At 41.3% G+C, this 15,507-nt stretch overlaps 2 protein-coding genes across 4 annotated transcripts; both read left to right on the plus strand.

Annotated features, from left to right (window-relative positions):
- Positions 1 to 1,565: 1,565 nt before the first annotated feature.
- On the plus strand, positions 1,566 to 10,024 carry LOC142385599 (uncharacterized). The gene is made up of 3 exons (XM_075472257.1): positions 1,566 to 1,685; positions 5,068 to 5,360; positions 6,821 to 10,024. The coding sequence occupies exons 2-3, from the start codon at positions 5,084 to 5,086 to the stop codon at positions 8,047 to 8,049; spliced, it is 1,506 nt and encodes a 501-aa protein (XP_075328372.1). The 5' UTR covers positions 1,566 to 1,685; positions 5,068 to 5,083; the 3' UTR covers positions 8,050 to 10,024.
- A 105-nt stretch (positions 10,025 to 10,129) lies between these two features.
- Positions 10,130 to 15,000, plus strand: LOC142385600 (uncharacterized). 3 transcript variants are annotated; one of them, XM_075472260.1, is made up of 3 exons: positions 10,130 to 10,299; positions 12,320 to 12,623; positions 12,730 to 15,000. In XM_075472260.1, exons 2-3 carry the CDS (start codon positions 12,323 to 12,325, stop codon positions 13,929 to 13,931), a joined length of 1,503 nt encoding a protein of 500 aa, XP_075328375.1. In that variant the 5' UTR covers positions 10,130 to 10,299; positions 12,320 to 12,322; the 3' UTR covers positions 13,932 to 15,000. The 3 variants fall into 3 exon arrangements, with proteins under 3 accessions (XP_075328375.1, XP_075328373.1, XP_075328376.1); XM_075472258.1 differs by having other exon boundaries at positions 10,131 to 10,609; XM_075472261.1 differs by having other exon boundaries at positions 10,144 to 10,228.
- Positions 15,001 to 15,507: the final 507 nt, after the last annotated feature.

The following is a 15,507-nucleotide window of genomic DNA, read 5'->3' on the forward strand; positions in this document are numbered from 1 at the left end:
CACCCACAAGCACATTGTTCTGTCTTCATCTAGTTATGGGTTCATGTATTTTCAGAACAAAGCACTTCTTTTGTTATACAATTTAAGCTTCAGTGCAGAAGAAAACTGGGGAAACGTATCGGGGGGCCAAGTAAGGCTAGGGCTGGTGTAAATCAGGAGGGGCAATGGTTTTCTTCCAGTCAGAAGGTGTCTGGTTCCATCTCCAGCTTCTCCAGTCTGCAAATTGAAATGTCTTTTCTAAAACAGCCCGAAGTGTCGGCTGAATAGATGTGAAAAAGGTAAAGTATGTGGGAGTTATGCATGTTAGATGTGTAAGGAGATGGGCAACACCTAGAACAGATGGATCTTTTTAGAGATCCATGAAAGTAGAACAAGTAATCTTGTTGGGTTCCATCTGAAGGCAAGTTTAGTGACTTGAATTTGATATTTGGGTATGGGTGGTTGCCAGTGGAAGCAAACTTGCTGCTGCATTGTGAACCATCTGTAGATGGATCCCAGGTGAAAGATAATTGCACTACATAACTGTGGCTTGAATCAAGAGGGATGGGAATGTTTGTTCCTGCCTTGACACGTTTAAAGGAAAGCAGTATGGTAGGATGTCACAGTTTACTGTGTCAAAAGCAGCGTAATGATGTTTTATATGTGAATCATTTACAGGATAGGACAAATAACTGGAGAAAATATGGGAAAGAAGATAAATACACCTTGAAATACAAATAAATAAATCATCCAGAACACTGAAAAAGTACAGAGCACCATTACAATGTGTATTATTTGCAGACAACACTGGTGATGCTTGTCCTAGTAAGGATTTAAACCAACTTTTGCACATCATGGAAAAATAATTGAACATGATGGATTCAACTCGGACCTGTCCAGGGTTTACCCCGCCTCTCACCCATTGACCGCTGGGATAGGCTCCAGCCCCCCCCCCCTGCGACCCGACCGACGGATTCAGCGGTATAGAAAATGGATGGATGGATTCAACTCGAGCAAATCTGATCTTTTGTACAGAGTAGTTAATCTGATCTGTTTTTTATTCTCTAACTGCTGAACACACAGTACAGTCTGAAATATATCTATTAGATATGTTTATTTCAGGTGTCATATAATGCCCTTTTTAATTCAACACAACTGTCTGAGGTCTTATTGAGATGTGTGAAACAGGCTTTGGGCAAAATAAGATATGGGGAAGTTTCTTATCACTTTTCCACTCACATTCTATGTCAGTTTTAGCTGTTTTTCACCCTGAAATATCAAATGTTCTCTGTGATGCTCACATGAGCAGAACCTTTAAAGCCAGAAGAAAGGGTCAGTTTGGTGTCCCTCCTATCTGTGAACAGCTGTGTGGCTGAGGGAGATGTTTAAGAAGAGGCACAGCCATATGAAAACTGCAATTTTAACATTAAACTTATTATTATTATACAGAAATAAAAAGCTTTGAGAGGGAAAAGGTTTTGTGCTGGATTATATAAGCTGCCCTGACAGCATTGCTTGAACTTTATATTGAAAGAGTGATGAAGGAAGAGGAGGTGACTCTGAAGTTACTAAAGCAGGAAGTTACTCAGACCGTAAACTGTGTCTCTCACTCTATTTTTATCTAGTCATTTTGAGCTGAAGATGGAATCTTCTTGACACAGCCTTCACGCCTACTACATTCCTGGTAATGCGTTGGGTTGAGCCGGGTGAGTTTTTCAGGACCTGTTTTCCTTTGTTCCAAGAGCTGACTGGTCAGCACTCGGAGTTTCAGTTGGTCATTTCCAGCCTGATTCTGTCAGCAGAGTAAGAACGACCCTGAAGTTAGCTTCAGATTCGTGGATTAAAGGGGTGGGCATAGAGAGCCAGTTCACTGCATTCTTTGCATGAGTGGCAGAAAAGAGCTGTTTTACTGAAAAAAATCATTTCAATCCTTACTTCAACAATATCTTAAACAGAGAAATGGAAACCAAAAGGGGTTCACAAAGTTCTAAAGAGATAAGAGGACTGGCAATTTGAAAGAAACTTGAGCCAAATAGACAGTTTTTAATCTTATTATTACAGTGGCAGGTAATCACATTCACAGACAGTAAAGGGATGCAAGACTAAGACTAGGTTGAACAGGTGATTTACAGGCATCTGTTCATAAGAAAGTGTTAATAAAGGGATGAAGAAGGTCTCGTCTGTAAGGTAAGATGACTGTGATGGGAGCAGGAGAAGACAAGCAGGGTCTGAAATGAATGCAGATATCATCAAAGCAGCCAATGCAGAACAGGGCATATTAATGGTTGAACCATGGGACGTCTGATGCAGGCAACAATAAAGGCTCTGGAGGTATTTAGAATAATGACACGGATCGATGCGGTGGCAGAAGTTCACCACGGGCAGATGAGGGTGACAGAACAGCCGTCACTGTTTCTAGATTAAAGAACAGAAGAAGAAAGTCAACAAGTGATGAAGAAGTTCTAGTAATGAGGTAAAATGCATGAAGTTTTTATTTTTCCTGTAGCCAAAGGCAGGAGATCCTCATGGAAATAAAGATGAACATGGAGAGACGAGAACCTCCATGACTTTTGGGACAAATAAAGGTTTCACAAATCCCAAACTAGTTAATAATGAATCTACAGCCTCTTTAGAATAACTGTGTCCAGATTTGAGCAGTCTTACTGTTGTAGTTTTCATACGGGACCTTAACTCATGTGATCCGCATGCAGAAAATGCAGTGAAATGGCCCTTTATGCCCATCCCTTTAATTCATGAATTTGAAACTGTGAATCGGAAGCCAACTTCAGTTTGATGTTTAGAAATGTTTCAGAGTGAAGAACAGGGTGATGTTCACTGTTTGGAACGGATCCCAGACAGCACTTGATCTGTTTAACCGCTTCCACTTCTGGGGAAATGATCCTAAAATGTGTAACCATGGTAACCATAACCAACCTGAATGATGTGCAGTAGAAGTTTGACTGCAGTTAGAGTTAGGTTTAAGGTTAGAAACCCACCCTAACACATTTGAAGGCTAAGACTTTGAGGAACAGATGTTTGAGCAGTGGAATGATGTTGGTGCCAAAAAAAACAAAAATAATAAATCTGTAAAAGACTCAAAGCATTTTTATTTCTTTTCACATTTTTAAAATATGTTTATGTAATTAATGCCTGTGTTTTCCTTCTAGCGTTTGCTCTAAGCCAATCAAATGAAATAGTTGTAATAATTAAATAACTTTCCACTTTGGGATTATTAAAGTTTCATTTGATTTAATCTCATTCAGTTTGAGCCGCAGTTGGCTTCCATAATATTCTACCTACATCATATAAGGTAAGAATTAAAGACAATAATTTTGCAAACAGTCACTCATTTTACACTTACAAGGCCTAATATAAAAGTGCGATTTGACTTATGTAAGATTGGTGTTTAGCTGCACTGTTTGGGTCTGATGAAACAAACTTTTAATTTAGGTCTTGAAAATGTAATGTTGAGTGATATGAATCTACAAGTTCTAAACCTGTGCTGATATGTTTAAGATGGGCCGCATTTGCACCACAGAAACAGAAACTGTTGGGTCAAACACCAGGAGGGCCGAACAGATGGAACAAATACAATAGATCAAGGAGCTCGACTGCTCATTTCTTGCCTCAGACATGTTCAAAAAACAGATTTTGAGGTAAAGTTAAGGTTATATAAGTGGTAGATGCGGTAGTCTTTTCAAACAATTCATCATACATTCGGATGCAGATAAAAGAAAGCAGGCGACCTAATGAACTCGACATGAGAGAAAAAATCCAGCTAGTTTATTTCAGTTAAATTTGAATTATTTTTCGTCAAATATTCACTCTTATATAACTTTTCAAATGAAAAATTTTTTTTCCTCCAGTTTCAATTTTTATACTTTCAGTTTCAGAATTATCTATCTATTCATCCATCCATCCATCTGTCCTCCCCAGTCATATAACCTATCCTCCTTAAATGTTACAGAACACATAGCAGTGAAGAAATGACCTGCCTCCACCTGTAACAAACCAGATCAGATCCAAAACGCTCTGGAGCCAATCCTCACTGCATTACTTTTAGAAGGACATTCATGGCAATGGATTTATTTAAAGAAAAGAACTGAGCATTGTGCCAACTAGATAATGATATTTGTTTTAAAATGGATTAGAAATGTATGGATCAACAAATATCTGTGATATAGAAGCAGCCACAGAAAATTATGGATACAACGCAAACCAAAAGCCAGAATGAAACTTGTCAAGAATGCTGTATACGGGGCGGTCGGTGGCATAGTGGGTTAAACAGACACCCCATGTACAGAGGCTACAGTCCTCACTGCAGCTGGCCCCGGTTCGAGTCCCGCACCAGATGGCCCTTTGCTGCATGTCATTCCCCCTCTCTCTGCCCCCTGCTTCCTGTCTCTCTTGAACTGTTCTGTCCATCAAAGGCATAAAAGCCCCAAAAAAAAGAATGCTGTATATGTCCGAAACAGCTGTACGATGCTTAGCAACAACAAGAGATTGATCTGTAGATACTAAAAGAGAAGGATCAAACTTGTTTTTCAAGAGTAGCTGAATGACAGCGTTGTTAGAATAAACAGGGACTGGACCAGACACCAGTGAAATGTTGAATACAGAGAGCACACAGGGACTGATAGACTGAAATACAGTGAACCAGTTAGGAGGTTAAGATTTCACTGAAACAGAAAGGTGGAGATAAAACGCTGGGCAGATTGGATACACTCTGGAAGTCCCAACCCAACGCTTCTGGGAAAAGAACTTCTCAAAAGAACCACCTCCCTACCAGGACTGTTCTTAGGAATTAAATGTTGTCCATTTAAGTCAAAACGCATGAGATGGAGGAAATTACCACCTAAAAGATGCTGGTTCATGGAAATGAGGTGTCAATCAAAAGCGAAGACAGTCATCTAAAAAAGAATGTTTACATGACAAAAGACAATGTGTAAAGGATATGTCAGCTCATTCCACAAGAGTTTCATAGGCAGCCTGTGGGAATATATTGAAGATATGAGAAAGAATATAAGATCTGCCCAAAGATTTGTACTGAACTACACTACTCAATCTGTTTTCATATCTGTTTTCCAGGACTGACAGAGACAACATGGCTAAGCTTTCCCTGGAGCTCTGGAACATTCTGCAGGAACTAGAACAAGAAGACTTTCAGAAATTCAAGTGGCGGTTGAAGCAGCACAATGTCTTGGAAGGCAATCCTGGCATCCCACCAGCTGAGCTGGAGGGGGCAGAAAGGTGGAAGACTGTTGATCTCATGATTGGGAGATTTAAGAGTGCAGGAGCTAAACAGCTAACAATGAATATTTTAAAAGAAATCGGGCACAATTATCTAGTGGAGCGTCTGAAAAACTACCAAGAACCAGAAGGTAAGTCAGAGAAAAGTAAAAGCAACCTGACATACAACCCCTGGCAAAAATGATGGAATCACCGGCCTCGGAGGATGTTCATTCAGTTGTTTCATTTTGTAGAAAAAAAGCAGATCACAGACATGACACAAAACTAAAGTCATTTCAAATGGCAACTTTCTGGCTTTAAGAAACACTAAAAGAAATCAAGTAAAAAAATAGTGGCAGTCAGTAATGGTTACTTTTTTAGACCAAGCAGAGGGAAAAAAATATGGAATCACCCTGTAAATTTTCATCCCCAAAACTAACACCTGCAGCAATATGTCTCAAAATACGAAAATGCACAACAAAACAAATGAGGAACAAATGGGAGGAAACTGGAGTCAACGTCTGTGACTGTAAGAAACCGCCTAAAGGAAATGGGATTTACATACAGAAAAGGTCAACGAAAGCCATCACTAACACCAAAACAGAAAATAACAAGGTTACAATGGGCTAAGGAAAAGGAAACATGGACTGTGAATGACTGGATGAAAGTCATATTCAGTGACGAATCTCCAATCTGCATTGGGCAAGGTGATGATGCTGGAACTTTTGTTTTGTGCCGTTCCAATGAGATTTATAAAGATGACTGCCTGAAGAGAACATGCAAATTTCCACAGTCATTGATGATATGGGGCTGCATGTCAGGTGAAGGCACTGGGGAGATGGCTGTCATACATCTTCAATAAATGCACGAGTTTACGTTGATTTTTGGACACTTTTCCTATCCCATCAATTGAAAGGATGTTTGGGGATGATGAAATCATTTTTCAAGATGATAATGCATCTTGCCATAGAGCAAAAACTGTGAAAACATTCCTTGAAAAAAGACATATAAGGTCATAATGTCATGGCCTGCAAATAGTCCGGATCTTAATCCAATTGAAAATCTTTGGTGGAACTTGGAAGTTGAAGAAAATGGTCCGTGACAAGGCTCCAACCTGCAAAGCTGATCTGGCAACAGCAATCAGAGAAAGTTGGAGCCAGATTGATGAAGAGTTCTGTTTGTCACTCATTAAGTCCATGCTTCAGAGACTGAAAGCTGTTATAAAAGCCAGAGGTGGTGCAACAAAATACTAGTGACGTGTTGGAGCGTTCTTTTGTTTTTCATGATTCCATCATTTTTTCCTCAGAATTGAGTGATTCCATATTTTTTTCCCTCTGCTTGGTCTAAAAAAGTAACCGTTACTGACTGCCACAATGTTTTTTCTTGATTTCTTTTAGTGTTTCTGAAAGCCAGAAAGTTGCCATTTGAAATGACTTTAGTTTTGTGTCATGTCTGTGATCTGCTTTTTTTCTACAAAATGAAACAACTGAGTGAACATCATCCGAGGCCGGTGATTCCATCATTTTTGCCAGGGGTTGTATATCTCACCAACTATTGAGCCTAAAGGCTTTTGTTGCTCTGTGTCTACATACTGTGCTTTGTTTGGTTTTAGATTTGGAGGCCAATTATTTTGGTAATGAGACAGATGACGTTGCAACAAACAAGAACGAGCTGGAGAGAGTCCAGCAGTCTGCAGTGGATGTGACTCTGGATCCTGATACAGCTCATCCCGATCTAGTCCTGTCCAAAGATGGGAAACAAGCATACGACAGTGATGTGACCAAGGATCTCCCAGACAGCCCCAAGAGATTTAACAAATGTGTCAGTGTTTTAGGAAAGGAGAAATTCTCTTCAGGAATATTTTACTACGAGGTTCTGGTCAAAGAGAAGAGTGCCTGGACTGTAGGGGTGGTCAGAGAGTCCATCAACAGGAAGGGAGACATCAATATGAGCCCTGACAAAGGCTTCTGGACGATATGGTTAAGAAACAAAGTGTATGAAGCTATTGATGACCCTTCAGTGCGACTCCCGCTGAAGTCCCGCCTTCAGAAGGTGGGCGTGTGTGTGAACTATCAAGATGGTCTGGTCTCCTTTTATAACGTAGATACGGCAGATCTTCTCTATTCCTTCAGCGACTGTCGCTTCAACGGGAATCTCCTCCCATACCTCAATCCTTGTGTTAATAAGAACGGCACAAACTCCGCCCCTTTGATCATCTGTCCTGTGATTAAAAAGGAAAATATTGCAAAGCTGAGGAGAGTCCAGCAGTTTGCAGTCGAGGTGACTCTGGATCCTGATACAGCTCATCCTGATCTCGTCCTGTCCGGTGATGGCAAACGAGTACATGACAGCGATGTGAGAAAGGAACTCCCAGACAACCCCGAGAGATTTAACGACTCCTGCAGTGTTTTAGGAAAGGAGAGTTTCTTAGGAAACTTTTACTACGAGGTTCAGGTAGAGGGGAAGACTGACTGGAGCGTAGGAGTCAGCACAGAGTCCGTTTTCAGGAAGGGAAGTATCACACTCAAACCTGAAAATGGCTTCTGGACGATTAGTTTAAGGAACGGAGATGAATATGAGGCTGACGATACCCCTACAGTGTGTCTGTCTCTGAGGGCGCATCCTCAGAAGGTGGGGGTGTTTGTGGATAACTGGAAAGGCCTGGTCTCCTTTTATGACGTAGATACTGCAGATCTCCTCTACTCCTTTACAGGCTGCTACTTCGCTGAGAGACTCCTGCCATATTTCAGCCCCTGTACCAATGTGGGGGGCCTAAACTCTGCCCCCCTGATCATTTCTACGCTCAATCAGTATGATTGGATAAATGGTAGTGTCATCTGAGGGACACCCAAACTACTGTTTTTCTTACGTTAGTTGATTACACTTCAACTCTTCTTTTGATTGGCCAAATATGTCACTGAAAATGACCTAAACTGCCAATAAGAACAATAATGGCTCTAACTGACTCTGGACCAAAAGATCTCATGACAGAATGTTTCACATTGGTCCAAACTGTAAAGTGTTCCAGTTAATGGCTCACAAATTGTACGACTACAAACATTTTCTTTCTCTGTTCGTTACATAGATACAGTTTGGACTTGCTGGCACATCAACTTTCTTCGTCAGAACTTAGATTGCCTAACCTCTACGCACTCTAAGGGTCAGCTTAGGTGTTGAAAGTAGGCTACATGTTTAGTTTTAGGGATGATTTTCTTTCTATCTATCTATCTATCTATCTATCTATCTATCTATCTATCTATCTATCTATCTATCTATCTATCTATCTATCTATCGCAAATGGAGGGTCATGAAGCAAGTGAGGAGATGTAATACCACCAACTGCCACCAGGGCTACAAAACATCTCTGGTGCCAATAGATATTAGTTAAAAGAAGCGCTCTTCCACCCTGAAATATCAAGGCAGTAAGTTTTTACAACACATCTTTCGAACAGTCTTCTGAAAGCGACCCCATAAAAAATGTAAATTTGAATATTTTTTTAAACATATCCAATCAGGTTTTAGAGTGCACTGGAGTGGTTCGCAGCTGATTGCGGAGCAACTGAAACTTATGTTCCAAAGCTGGAGGCCATTGTTCTCACCCGGGTCGGGGATGAGTCTCCCTCGCGCCGCCGAGAAGTTGAATTATCTCGAGATCTTGTTGTCTAGAAGAATTTCACTTTTAAAACTAATGGGGGATGTCACTGTGACTGCACCCACTTCTTTTATATTATTATAGGATGTAAATGTAGCGCTTCGGACTGTATCTTTCTCCCTCCTGTAGATCCATCAGAAATAAATGGTAGGAACCCCTGGCTGCTTGATCTGACACTGAATGTCCCTGGTTTGTCTAAGCCTGTCCAGTGGTCTTTGTTTCCCTCCTGAGAAGTGTTTTAGAAATGCTCCTTGTCCTCTGAGACAGAAGACAGCTGTTGTACGACAGGACTTTTGCTGACTGGAGTCTCCATTCTTTATTTTGTAAGTTCTGCATTTGTGATGAAGTATTCTACCGCTTTGAGAGCAAAGAATAATACAGGTATATTGATTTATGTGGATTCAACTAATCCAGTTTCCACAGTCTTTTGGAGCTCCATGCACTGCCCTCTAAGAAATCTCTAGTCTATCCATGATGTGATGTGAAAAAGTCCATCTGTTCAGAATTATAAGTTCTGATAACATGTGTCCAGCTTTCACAGTGCTACAACGCCTGCAATGATCTGCTGAAAGCACGAGGCACGGGCATAATTAGAACAATGAAATGATGGCTGCTAGTTGCTGCTGAACTAAAAGTCTGTTTTTTTTCCTGAATCAAACTTTTTTTTATCTCCAAATGCTCATGAAAATATGACAAATTTATAATGTGGTCTCAAAGTTTTGGATTCAACTGTGTCGATAACTGAAAAAGTGAAGAATCAGAGGCACAGAAAGTGTTGTTCTCTCAGATGCCGGTTTACACCACAAACTACATCCCGTCAAAGTTTAAGTAGCTCTTTATCTTGTGTAACATATTAGAAAACGACTGCTTGTTGCAAAGATAACTGAAGTGACGTCACTTTTCCGCTGACCCAGCTTTAGCAGCTTCTCACCATGAGATATTCAACGTTCCCTTTTGTGCTCGTGCTGTATGAGCAGAACTGCTAGGGCTGCAGCAAAGGGAAATTTGGTATCTTTCCTGTCTGTAAACAACTCAGTGCCTGAGGGAGAACAGCAAAATAAAAACTGTATTTTTTTTCTATCATACTGACTGATTATGTGCCTTATACAGGCCTCCTGTTGTACTAAATGTTTTGCAGAAATAAAACCGTTTTAGAAGCAAAAAGTTTTGGTTGTGTACTGGATTATATGACCTGCCCTGACAGCATTACTTGAACTCGCAGGGTTGCATCATCTAGAAGGAGTGATGGAGGAAGAGGAGGAGACTCTATGAACTTCCACCAAACAGGAAGTTACTCAGAGAGTCGAAACCGTGACCGTTACTGCCTCTCACACACTGAGGATCGTACTTTTATCCGGACAATTCGAGGTGAAGATGGGATCTGCTTCACACATTCTTCATGCCTTCTACATTCATGGAAATGTTTCGGGTTGAACTGAGTAAGCCTTTTATGGCCTGTTTTTCTTTGTTCAAGTGTGGACTTGTTAACACATGCAGTTTCTGTCGGGTGACGGCATCTCCAGCCTAATTCTGTCAGCAGTGTAAGATCAAGAGTTTATAGAAATGAAAAAGCTGTGAAGGGAATGATCCTGCAGGCTGGAAATGTTACAGAGTGAAGAACAAGGCGGTTTTTACTGTTTGGAACGGATCCCAGGCAGCACTTCATCTGTTTAACCCCTTCCACTTCTGGGGAAATGATCCTAAAGCGTGTAACCACGGCAACTCAAAGTGAAGCTGAAGCTGAATGAGGTGCTGTAGATGCTTTTTTTTTAAATCTCTAGAAATGTCGGAGAGTGTGGAAAAGGGGAGGTTTCCATTTTAAGCTGATCTATTTTTAATTCATCTTTTTAAATGGTTGTAAGGTAAAAGGAAATTCATTTTAAAACCACGTTTAACTTTAATTTTGTATTTCAATGACTGGTATGCAAAGTATATGAAGACAGTACAGTTTTACATCCTGAACCAACCCGGATTTCTTTATATATTTCAGAAAAAAAAAAGAAAACTTTTTGTAGTCCATCCATCCATCCATCATCTTCCGCTTCTCCGGGGGTCAGGTAGCTTGAGCAAAGAGACCCAGACGTCCTTGTCCCCGGCCGCTTCCTCCAGCTCTTCTGGGGGGTCCCCGAGGCGTTCCCAGGCCAGCCGAGAAACATAGTCCCTCCAATGTGTCCTGGGTCTTCCCCAGGGTCTCCTCCCAGTGGAACGGGCCCGGAACACCTCACCAGGGAGGCGTCCAGGTTTTTGTAGTCATTTATTGAAATATGCCCAAACACAAAAGTAGATACTAGGGGTGGGTGAAAAAAATCGATTCATGTACATATCGCGATTTTTTAATGGGATGATTTTAAAAATCGATTTTTCTCCCCTGAATCGATTATATTACGTCATATCCGTGTCCAGATAAACTTCATCAATTCATCAAATTAAGTTATGTTAAAACTAGCCCACATTTGTGCTGTGTGGACATTTCAATTCATTTTGTAACTGTAAACTTTAAAAAATGCCTCTTTTTGTCCCAGATGAAATAAATGTCAGCTGCTGGACTGACTGACACAGACTGATGTGCATTGCTTTTTGGGAACGACATTCATTCTAGAAGTGTATGATTGAACTTGTTTGTTTTTTTAAGGAGGAACAAAATTGCAATTACAGATTATATCGAATCGCAATTATCAAGAATCGTGATACAATCGAATCGTGACCAAAGCATATCGTCCCACCCCTAGTAGATACAGTAAATAAGGTAAAAAAAACTGTGAAAGACCTTCAGAAAGCTGGAGAACTATTGATCAGGACCACATTAAGATATTAGAAGAAAGTCTGAGTCCTTAAGGCAAAATTTACAGAAATGAAGGCTACATCGGGGCTGCACGGTGGTGTGGTGGTTAGCACTGTCACCTCACAGCGAGAGGGTTCCAGGTTCAACTCCCAGCTGGGGCCTTTCTGTGTGGAGTTTGCATGTTCTCTCTGTGTATACGTGGGTTCTCTCTGGGTAATCTGGCTTCCTCCCACTGTCCAAAAACATGCATGTTAGGTTAATTGGTGTCTCTAAAAAATTGTCCCTAGGAGTGTGTGTGTGTGGTTGTTTGTCTCATTTGTCTCTGTGTGGCCCTGTGATGGCCACAGGGATGGATGTGGACTGTCCAGGGTGTATCTTGCCTGATGACCACTGGGACAGGCTCCTGCGACCTGACTGGCGGATTAAGTGGGTATAGAAAATGGATGGATGGCATGGAAGGCTGGATCAACACTGCATTCTCTCTCTCTCTGCATTACTCTACAGAGTGATGCAGGTCACTACTTAATAATCAGTTTCTAACTTATTGTGATCCTTGAACAATGTTGTTGGCTCAGATATGTTCTGGTTTATTTCTGTGAAAGATGACAAAGTCAAAATCATTTTAACTCAGCTCATATTTGCAATAACTGCAATGAATCTCTTCTGTTTATATGCAGAAAATGGCCAGGACTGACAGAGACAACATGGCTAAGCTTTCCCTGGAGCTCTGGAACATTCTGCAGGAACTAGAACAAGAAGACTTTCAGAAATTCAAGTGGCGGTTGAAGCAGCACAATGTCTTGGAAGGCAATCCTGGCATCCCACCAGCTGAGCTGGAGGGGGCACAAAGGTGGAAGACTGTTGAGCTCATGATTGGGAGATTTAACAGTGCAGGAGCTAAGCAGCTAACAACGAATATTTTAAAAGAAATCGGGCACAATGATCTAGTGGAGCGTCTGAGAAACTACCAAGAACCAGAAGGTAAGTCAGAGAAAAGTAAAAGCAACCTGACATGTATCTCACCAACTATTGAGCCTAAAGGCTTTTGTTGCTCTGTGTCTACATACTGTGCTCTGCTTGGTTTTAGATTTGGAGGCCAATTATTTTGGTAATGAGACAGATGACGTTGCAACAAACAAGGACGAGCTGGAGAGAGTCCAGCAGTCTGCAGTGGATGTGACTCTGGATCCTGATACAGCTCATCCCGATCTAGTCCTGTCCAAAGATGGGAAACAAGCATACGACAGTGATGTGACCAAGGATCTCCCAGACAGCCCCAAGAGATTTAACAAATGTGTCAGTGTTTTAGGAAAGGAGAAATTCTCTTCAGGAATATTTTACTATGAGGTTCTGGTCAAAGAGAAGAGTGCCTGGACTGTAGGGGTGGTCAGAGAGTCCATCAACAGGAAGGGAGACATCAATATGAGCCCTGACAAAGGCTTCTGGACGATATGGTTAAGAAACAAAGTGTATGAAGCTATTGATGACCCTTCAGTGCGACTCCCGCTGAAGTCCCGCCTTCAGAAGGTGGGCGTGTGTGTGAACTATCAAGATGGTCTGGTCTCCTTTTATAACGTAGATACGGCAGATCTTCTCTATTCCTTCAGCGACTGTCGCTTCAACGGGAATCTCCTCCCATACCTCAATCCTTGTGGTAATAAGAACGGCACAAACTCCGCCCCTTTGATCATCTGTCCTGTGATTAAGAAGGAAAATATTGCAAAGCTGAGGAGAGTCCAGCAGTTTGCAGTCGAGGTGACTCTGGATCCTGATACAGCTCATCCTGATCTCGTCCTGTCCGGTGATGGCAAACGAGTACATGACAGCGATGTGAGAAAGGAACTCCCAGACAACCCCGAGAGATTTAACGACTCCTGCAGTGTTTTAGGAAAGGAGAGTTTCTTAGGAAACTTTTACTACGAGGTTCAGGTAGAGGGGAAGACTGACTGGAGCGTAGGAGTCAGCACAGAGTCCGTTTTCAGGAAGGGAAGTATCACACTCAAACCTGAAAATGGCTTCTGGACGATTAGTTTAAGGAACGGAGATGAATATGAGGCTGACGATACCCCTACAGTGTGTCTGTCTCTGAGGGCGCATCCTCAGAAGGTGGGGGTGTTTGTGGATAACTGGAAAGGCCTGGTCTCCTTTTATGACGTAGATACTGCAGATCTCCTCTACTCCTTTACAGGCTGCTACTTCGCTGAGAGACTCCTGCCATATTTCAGCCCCTGTACCAATGTGGGGGGCCTAAACTCTGCCCCCCTGATCATTTCTACGCTCAATCAGTAGGATTGGATGACTCGACAGAACAGTACTACACCTGAGCCCAAAGTTGTCACTAAAGGTGGTCTAAACCAGGGGTTCCCAAACTTTTCCATGCCAAGGCCCCCCAAACAGTATTAGCTTCTGGCCGGGGACCCCCTTTGCAAACCACAAACAATGCTACAAAATATGTAAAGAAACATCAACTTTTAGAACGTATTTTCTTTCTTTTCTTCACGGACAGTAGCTTGCCGTGTGAATGCAGCCTGACTAAATGCTCTTCTTTACGTATGAAGAAGTCGACCGTTTTTTCGGACTCTGCCGGATGTTTTTGTATCAAGTGACGCTGAAGTTTCGAAGGTTTTGAACACTCATTTGAGAGGGTCTCCAGACAGAGGACGCATTTCGGGCAATCGTGGCCATTCTTCTGTATGGCTGGATAACCAAACTTAATGTACGCTGCCTCATACTTTCTGATTTTAGTTGGAAGAGACTGAAAGAACTGGCCAAGTCAAAAATCTGTCCATTTTTGCTAGCTACCTACACGCTAGCTTGAGGAGCAGAGCAGCTTCAGAACAGGCGCAAACCGCCAGGTCTACGATGTTTTGACTGGCAGCCAATCAGAAAGACAAGCATGGCAAATAACATTTCGATGATATATTATTATAAATTGTATTTTACAATACTGATTAAAAAAGTGACAATTTTTTATGTTTAAAAAAAATTGAATTCTATTTTTGCATTTTTTTCTTATCTTCACTCCAATTTTCTGAGGCCCCCCCAGCGGCCCCCACTTTGAAAACAACTGGTCTAAACTATCAGACAAAGGCTGACTCCATGTCAAGACAACAGCTGCATAAAGTGTGACATTTCTTATAGTTAGATGAGCATTTGATCGAACACCATTACCCCCATCCCACAAAATAAGCTTCACAGTTATATTGAAAACACCTGACCAAAGCAATAGATGCAATATTTCTCCTCACAGATATCTAACAATGGGATTTAGAGCAGTGATTTATTTTTGATGAAACAGTGCTGACATTTGAATTTTGTGCAACTCTGTGTTTAGTAAATAAAGACGTTGTAGCATTTCCTCCCTGGTGTCATTCTACCAGCTACAGTTGAACTGCAGTTCAGGTCAAACGTGGGACACATTTAAACACGTGTTCATCCTTCACCGGCAGGTCGATAGACTACAGTGAGGAACGCTCTTTGATAAATGGTTTATTTCAGTGTGGTTTCCTGCCATTAGCAGCAGCTGCCTGCCATGTTTCCTGTAAGTGAACTCATTTGAAACGCTGTATGGCAGCGCAGGAAATACCACTTTAGAGACAAGTTTCGAGTTTTTTATTTTTTTATTTGACAGAACACAAAGTGCAGCGGGATGTTATGTGTTAAATACCAGAGTCCTGAGCAACAAAAAAAAATGTTTTTTCATATTTTTACATTTTCTTCCAAGCAGCCAGATTTTGTTTTAATCTTTTAAAGTGGTCCTGATCAATTGTTCTCCAGCTTTCTGAAGGTCTTTCAAACTTTTTCTTTGGATAGATATATATATATATATATATATATATATATATATGGAAACAGAAAATCCGAA

Source organism: Odontesthes bonariensis, chromosome 8 (assembly GCF_027942865.1).
Source record: "Odontesthes bonariensis isolate fOdoBon6 chromosome 8, fOdoBon6.hap1, whole genome shotgun sequence".
NCBI lineage: Eukaryota > Metazoa > Chordata > Actinopteri > Atheriniformes > Atherinopsidae > Odontesthes > Odontesthes bonariensis.